General features: G+C 40.1%; 1 protein-coding gene across 1 annotated transcript; it reads right to left on the reverse strand.

Annotated features, from left to right (window-relative positions):
- Window positions 1-2,718: 2,718 nt before the first annotated feature.
- LOC129730774 (argininosuccinate synthase) lies at window positions 2,719-4,092 on the reverse strand. The gene has a single exon (XM_055690343.1). The coding sequence runs from the start codon at window positions 4,032-4,034 to the stop codon at window positions 2,799-2,801; it is 1,236 nt and encodes a 411-aa protein (XP_055546318.1). The 5' UTR covers window positions 4,035-4,092; the 3' UTR covers window positions 2,719-2,798.
- Between the last annotated feature and the right edge of the window lie 4,691 nt (window positions 4,093-8,783).

An 8,783-nucleotide genomic window follows, 5' to 3' on the forward strand; every position in this document is an offset into this window, starting at 1 on the left:
GCTACGAGACAAAATACCGGAGCAAGCAAGTGTTTTAATATAGGAATTGCTTCGATTTAGGTTTTGTTATCCGTCATTTTCCACCTACACAATTATGTGGGCTCGGTCGGAAAGGGTTACAGATTTCTTATGTGTGAAGAAATTTTTTTGTGTAGTGTAGGCATCTGATAAAAGAACTGACATCCCTATGTCATGATTTATTGACGGCAGGGTGGAATTGAAATCACTTACGGTTGTTGAATTTTGAAATCGATTTTTTCAATAGTTCTGCTGTTTAAATTGGAAAAAGTCAGTGGAATATGTATATTTTTTGATATTCGTCAAGTAAAAAAATAATACAGTGCAACATTTTTTTGCCTTGGCTCCTTTGTATGATTTTTTCATGTAGTTTGACGCAAAAACAAATTCCCCCGAGTTTGAACACATTTCACCTTAAGGGGCAACAGTGGCGCCATTTTGAATTTTTAAGAAATCTGAAATTTTCGATGTTTTTTCGACGCCGTTTTATTTTACAGCCAAATATCAAAATTCTAAGAGTTTGTCCACATATAAACATTTTCTTATCCATCTTTTAAAAAACAGATCTTAAATCGGACAAAAACTTAGCTCAGAACGGTAATACTACGAAAACAGTTTTGGCATGGTTTTAGTATATTTCAAAAAACGAAATAATATCGAGTATGTATGAGAATTAACAGTAATGCGCCAATATCACAGACAAACAGACGTACTACTTCGTACAAAATTCTAAGAAAGTAGTGGTATCTACTCACTTCTGTAGCATCAATCCTTCGCATGAAGTAGGTATGCATCTTCATCCTCACCCGCATAAACATCGCTAAAATAACACAGCGTGTGCGAAATCACAGTAATGTTGCCATTCAGCATTATTACTACCAACTGATTGAAGCTGATAATAATTTTCACTTTCAGCTCGTTCGTGTTGAAACTGATATTTATAGTTTTCAGTTTCAACTGAGAGTTTATCACTGACAGAGAAAATTTGCAGCACTGGTTGGGAGTTCAAACAGACTTGCGCTGAAACTCGAAAATAAATTGGAATTTTGTTGATTCAAAACGGAAATGCTTCTCGATTCCTACGGACGAAATGGTACTCTGCCGGATTCTTTCGAATTTGTACTACTCTATATTCGCCATCGATTGTGCTTTAAATGACGATGCTGTTCGTGTCGCTGTTAACGTGCCAGCAGAGCTTGTTGCTCTTGACATCTTTGAAGTTACTACGATTACTTCCACCGCTAAAAAACTTAAATGTTCGTACACTGTAGGTCCCGACGGAATACCGGCCGTGCTTTTGTGCCGTTGCATTGATATTCTAGCCGCTCCACTTTGCACCTTATTCAACAATTCTTTGGTACAAGGCAAGTTCCCCTAGTGGTGATCGTCGTACTGTCAAGAACTACCGTGAAATAACCAATTTGTCTGCCGCGTCTTTATCGAGATAATTGTAAGCTCTGTTGTATTAAATTGCACACTAATCTGATGGATTTCACGCCGAATTAGAACTCAAACGTAAAGTGAAAGTTTATGTTGTTTACATGGACCTCAAAAGCTGCTTTTCATTAAATCGATCATTAAATATTGTTGAACAAAATTTCCCGTCTTGGTGATTCATCTCGGTTCGTTTAGTGGCTTGAATCATTACTGCGCAATAAAATTTGGCAAGTTAAGCTTGAATTGGGGGTCAAATTATTAGTTCATTGGATCTTTCCATTGAAGTTGTACTGGTTGGATGGATTTGACATATAACGGTACTAGTTCAGTGGAACAACTTTAAAAAAATAAAATTTGACGATAAATTGAACAAATAAGAGTGATGAGACGATTATAGGAGCAATTACCCTATCTGAAAGGATACCCTCATTCATTGGCAGTGAAAATTGGAGAACATAAGTTGTAAGCTATGATCGACGAAATCGACTAACGTGAATCCGCCTAATAAGAGCATAATAAGCTGTAAATCAACAAAATTGTTTGTTGGGATATATCCCATAATTTAATGCAACGATAATCTTTCTACTGTATTGAGATTGGTGTAGTTGAAAACAGGTCTGAATAAATGTTGTAACAACCCTAAACGAAATTAATTGGTTGCATTTGTTAAATAAATTAATACTAAAATTTAACCGTCGTCTGTTCCAAATTTCAACACTACCCAGTTGACTATTTTACGCTGCAGTTTCATATTATGTATCTCTTTGACATGCGACAAGGGGAAAAGTCCATCATGCGACGGAAATGTAAATTACCGCCCAATCTCGCTTTATTTAATGTACTTTCGCTTTCCAGTTGACGCCCTTTCTCCATACTTACGTGTAGGTACTGAACATCCAGTTAGCTCTGCTTCAACAACTAGATACCTAACCGACAAGAAAAGCCTGGACACCGAGCTGTGTCGGTGGGTCCCATGAAAACGGCTTTAGATTTTCACAACATGTCCCGCTAGGATATATATGTTGCATCGTTGAACGATGAAAAAAATCCACTTGGGGCGGAGAACAGCCAACAAAGCAACCAGTACCTAAATGAACTGCACAGGATAGAAGAGAAAACCTGGGGCACCGTCAATATGTGTGAGGATGTTGTGGATCCGATATTTTCGAAAATCAATATACCATACTAGGCATTGTAGGCGTTATAGTAATTCTCCTTCCGATCAGGAGGCAGCTCAAATGAAGGGACAGTTTTGTTTACATTCAACAAACACGAGCCCCTATAGCATACCTAGGCGATTTATTGTCGAAGGTAGGTTACAAACTGATTGGAAATTAAACAAGCTATTTTGTGTTAGCACTTCCAAACACACGATGATGTTCTTTCAGACGCATTGCATTAACTTCGATGAATCCGGTTGCAGCATATGGGGATAGAGTACCATGAACATCCATCGAAGCAAGCTCTTGATTGTAGACACTGTTAGTAGATTCTCTGGATACGGCCATTGCACGGCCCTTGAAAATTTCCACAACAACTTTACCTGTTACGTTTCGCTGGGAAGCAACGAGACAAGAACGTACGTATTCCGCTTCCGGTGAAAACCAGAACCCATTGTAAACATAGTCCGCCATTTTGGATGCTAAAAATGACTTAACTCTGAAAATTTCACGATCTAAGCAGTACACTTCCAAGTCTTTATGCGCAACATAGAGAATCGTACCACCAGGAGTCTCATATACTCCTCGAGACTTGAGCCCAAGAAATCTATTCTCCACTAAATCAATCCTTCCTACACCATGTTCTCCTCCTATTTTATTCAGGAATGTGAGAATATCGAACGGTTCTTCCATGGTTTTACCGCTGATCAATTCAGTTACGCGTACTGGGACACCTTCCTTGAAAATTATCTCCACTGTTGTTGGTACATCAGAACCTTTCAGCGGAGACACCGTCATCTGGTATAGTTCTTCTGGAGCTGCTAAGGATGGATCTTCCAGAACACCTGACTCATAGCTGATGTGTACAATGTTTGCATCCATTGACCAGGGCGCTTTCGGTGTAGCACTAACGGAAATGTTATTCTTCTTAGCATACTCGAGCAAGTCTTGTCGCCCCTGAAAACGTTCGCAGAACTCTGGTAATCGCCAAGGAGCAATCACTTTGATCATTGGATTCAATGCATAGCAGCTTAGCTCGAATCGAATTTGATCGTTTCCTTTGCCGGTTGCTCCGTGTGAAATGTATGGACAGCCTCGCTGAGCCGCTACTTCAATCAATCCCAAGGAAATGCATGGTCGTGCAAGCGAAGTTCCCAACAAATAGCGATCCTCGTAGATCAGTCCCATTTGTAGCGCCGGCCAAACAAATTTTTCCACAAAAAGTGCCTTCATGTCTTTCACGATGACATCTTTGGCACCGGTTCGCAGTGCTTTTTCGCGAGCCGCTGCGAAGTCTTCTTCCTGTCCAACGTCGGCCATGAAGCAGATTACTTCGTAGCCCTTCTCCAGCAGCCACTTCAGGATACAGCTAGTATCCAGCCCACCGGAATAGGCGAGAAGAATTTTTTCTTGAGACATGATGAAAGAGGTTCGCGCAGCTTGACGATCGTACTAAAACTGACTGTCATCGATGGTACTGCTGCTGTGAAGGTTTTATTTTTACTCAATGTCAGGGTTATCAAGTAATGTGCAGTAATCATCGGCTCCGAAAATCGTAATTATTTTGCGTACAATGGCCTTGAACGGGTAATAAGTTATGACTTAGAATAAGGTTATTAGGTTATCAAGAGCTCAAAAGTAGTTGTGTTTGTTAGCTATACATTTGAACAACCATCCAAATAATCAACGAATGGAGCGTTGCACTTGGCACCGGTTAAATTATGTAATACTCTGCAGTTGTATTCAAGCGATGATTGCTGTATAAATATTTTGTGTTATTGTCGTATTACTCAAAAAACGTATGCATGCCATTTTAAACATATAGGAAATTATACGCACAAACGGCAAAATAAAACACTGTGCATTGAAGATATTGAGCTTTAATGGCATTTTTAACAAAATGCATAGTTTTCCATCACATGTAAAAATGCCAATATCGCAGCTTCCCCATAAGATATCAAGGATCTTTTTTCATGTAAATTTTCGTCTTGAATGCCGCTTTGCAGTAAAAATTTCACTTTTTGATCAAAAAAATTATTTTTATTTGTGTTTTGAAGGGTTTTATCTAAAAATTATTAGAAAAATTCACTTTTTGTGATGTTCAATGGGCTCTGTGAGTCAAATAATTGAATGAGATGCTGAACCAAACCATGTAAAATATTCAAAAACAATCCCACGAAAATAAAAAAATATATGGAAAAATTTAAGAATCTAACAGATTTGAAAAGTGCAAAAGAGTGGTTTTGTAGCTTGAAAAAGTTATTTATTTTATAAATTACGTTTGGGCAACCTGATTTTCTAGAAAGTCGAAATGTTCTACAAAATGCTATAAATAACATTATCCATGGGCGCAACTACGGGGGGGCTAGGGGGGTGGCTGAAGCACCCCCTGGAACGTGTTTAGCCACCCCTAGAATTTCCCAGAGAATGATTGTATTCAATATATATACATTCCATACTACTTATCAGAGCATCAAAATCCACACAAATTGAGATGTCATCATTCATTGGCTAAGAACTAGTTCTGCACCCAGGATCGATTCTCAACCCTTGCTCTCTTACTCAGCTTACCAGTCAGACGAGAGCTGTAGTAACTCGTGCTGTATCAAGTGGTCGCCAGTTTACTCGGTTCTGGGCTGTGTTTCACCAGTTCCCCAGACGTCTCATCACTCGCAAGTCTCTTTCGATCTGGTCGAGCCATCATGCACGCTGCGCCCCTTAATTTCTTGTGCCGGTAGGGTTGCTGAAGAGAAGTGATTTCACATGGTTGTCGTCCGGCATTCTTACGATGTGACCGGCCCACCGCAACCTAATGTCTTTCGCCAGGTGTGCAATGGGGTTCTCTCCAAGCAGCGCTTGTAGCTCATGGTTCATGCGCTGTAGCCATTATCCGTCGTCAGCTTGTGCTCCACCGTAGATAGTCACCTTCTGTTCGCCGATAGGCACCTTCTGTTCGAAAATATCCAAAGGACTTCCGTAGAGGACTACCGGTTATCGGGGTTTTGTAGTTTTTTGTATCGAAGTGGTCATGTCCGATCATCACCGTGATTGGTGCGTACGTTTGTAATGTCTGAGAAGAACGGGCCGTCGTTGAGAACGTGTTCAATTTGTTTTGCTGTACGTTGGTCGAGGTAAGAAGGGACTTTGGACTGCTAATCCGCGGGAAGCTGCGAAGTTAGTGCATAGCAGGCTGTGCGGGTCGATAACCGGCTTATATAAGTCTATCCTTCCGTTCATGTCCCCAACGACGATCGTAGAGTTTCTCCAGCTGTGCGTAGAACGCTTCTTTCCCTGTATCAGGTCTTCCTTCGTGAGGGCAGTGCACATTGGGAATAGTGTAGTTGTGGAGCCGGCCTTTAATTCTCAACAAACACAACCTGTCGCTGATTGCCTGCCGCTTTGGTGGTACTGTGCCTTGCGGCCACAAATCCACCGTACCTTCTCTCCTTTCAGGCAAAGCTCCTGGAGCGCAACGATGTCGAAGTGGCGGGGTTCTAGCTGATCCAGCAGAATCCGGTCGACATCCGGGTCATTAAGCGATCTACTGTTACATGTACTGAGCTTCTAATCGTCGTCCTTATTTCGTCGGCTGGGTCATTGCCGATTGTTCCGGTTCGCTTTGAATTCTTGATTCTCCGTAGTATGTTTATTTCAGTATGCTGCCTTACTAGGGCTGCGATGCCTAGTCTTGCGACGGAGCTGCCGCCATGGATGGAGCCGGCGAGACACCGCATTTCATAGTTCAACCGTCCGGTCCGGATCAGTCACTGTTTGAGCCGCCCCTAGCCTGTGGGGTAGACGCGCAGACAACCTGCTCTCTAAGGAGAACAACTACCCCACCGGTTCACCGGTTTTTCCTTGGTTGCTCGTATCCCAGTCGGTACCACGTGGAGGTAGGAATAGGGCATTATGCCTTGAACCACAGTGGGGTCTATTTTATTCTAACTAGTACGGGTGAACTGTTAAAAAGCACTGCCCAGCCGTTTACCAAATCTAGCTCTCCTCAATATCCAATCATTGTTGCTGAAAGAGCTTGGCGTTGACGATGTGTTCAAGATATTCAGTACATCTTCGGAGATTCTATCCCGAAGTGATTTTTTCTGCTTTTACGATACTATTTTAAGCGTCATTAAAAAAGCATATTCAAACTCATTTTTCTCTTTTTTAAAATGACATACATGAAAACTAGCCCCCCCTAGAAATTTTCCTAAGTTGCGCCCATGACATTATCTTTCAATTCCGGGCTGAACACTTTAACTTTTTCAATATCGATTTTTTTTGGGACAGCCTATTGAGCTTTCAAAGTAATACTATTAGTAGAAAGTTTTAAAAAATGATCAGTTTGGGAGCACAGTTTACCCTTACGATCGTATCGCCTCCTGTAGTTAGTCCTGACCGGAAGGTTACGGACATTTTACCCAGGTATATGCTCTTCTTTTATAAATTTCCTAGTTTTTGGACAAATATGATACACAATAAACATTTTTTTAAATTATGTTGAAACCATGTCGGTCAGCGTGACGAAGGATCATAACAACTAAAATTTAACTGCGATTGTTTTGGCGTTTTGTAAATAAACTTAATACTCTGTTTTGTTTGATATGCATATTTGCATTTTTCTAAGTTTTCTGGCTATGAATGCATGAAACTTTGTCAGTTTTTGTACTCAGTAGGTGTTTTAGTTTATTCATATGACAGATAAAAGATTATCGGTGCGAAACGCCATGCCCCTGCGCGTCTGCGTTGGTAGTAAGAAAAAGAGCCGTCGTTTATAATTGTCCGGTGTGAACGCGTCTTCGGCCATGGTGAGTTTTGCTCAACTAAGGGTTTTCGGAGGGTAGTGACTTTGCGAGATGTATCAAGATATTTATTCATGACTAACGGTGACCGTTTAGTCGGGACTACTCACTCGTTGCTTCTATTTAAGCACGTTGCAAACTGGGGTAGGTTTCGTTCGGTCGATAAATACCGTGATTAATCTAATGACTACGCAATATATACCTTCGCTTACCTTCGTAAATAGTTAAATTCCAACGCAACATTGTTCGATTCGTTTTTTACCAAGGTAATCATACCCTACGTTTCCTTCGCAGTCGTGGAGATGCAGGGATAAACTCAACAACAACAACAACAACGACTGTGATACCTCTTTCCTTACGATCAACTTCTTTACCCCAACGACCGTAAGAATGTGCCGGCGCCGTTTGGATCTATACAAAGCGGAAGCTACTGAATTGATGTACAGGCTATGTTCGATTTTGGCAACACGTCCAAATTTAACTGAAGCGAAAATTCAAATGGATGTTTGCTGATGCACTTGTTGATCCCTTGTGTTCAAAAGCAATCGTTCCAGTAGTCCGCTATTTGCAGCACATTCTTGGTATGGTCGACTTGTTTTTATTTCATATTTGGGACAAATCTTTTTTTGTGATATACTCAAGTACAATTTTCAAGTCAAATTCATTTAATACTTTATAACCGACCACCCTTGAATCTGTGTCCTATAGGTAGAGTTTGTTTTTTTGCCTTGGCTTCTATGTATGATTTTTTGATGAAGTTTGATGCGAAAACAAATTTCCCGAATTTGAACATATTTCAACTTAAGGGGCATCAACAGCGCCATTTTGAATTTTTGAGAAATCGAATATTTGAGGTTTTTAGACGCCATTTTGTTTTAAGACCAAATATATCAAAATTCCATGAGTTTATCCACATATTAGCATCTTCTTACCCATCTTTAAAAAAAAACATTCACATTATTCAATATAAGATATAATTTGACTACCACTTTTAGATATTAGCGCATTACCATTATTGCTTATACATACTCGATATTATTTTGCTCTGTGAAATATACTAAAACCATGCCAAAGCCGGTTTCGTAGAATCAGCGTTTTGAGCTCATTTTTTGTCCGATTTAAGATCTGTTTTTTTAAAGATGGGTAAGAAGATGCTAATATGTGGATAAACTCATGGAATGTTGATATATTTGGTCTTAAAACAAAATGGCGTCTAAAAAACCTCAAAAATTTTCGATTTCTCAAAAATTCCAAATGGCGCTGTTGATGCCCCTTAAGTTGAAATATGTTCAAACTCGGGGATATTTGGTTTTGCATCAAAGTACACAAAAAAGTTATACAACCAAGGCAGGAAAAAAAGTCAATTTTT

The sequence above is a fragment of the Wyeomyia smithii genome, chromosome 1, assembly GCF_029784165.1.
Source record: "Wyeomyia smithii strain HCP4-BCI-WySm-NY-G18 chromosome 1, ASM2978416v1, whole genome shotgun sequence".
Taxonomy (NCBI): domain Eukaryota; kingdom Metazoa; phylum Arthropoda; class Insecta; order Diptera; family Culicidae; genus Wyeomyia; species Wyeomyia smithii.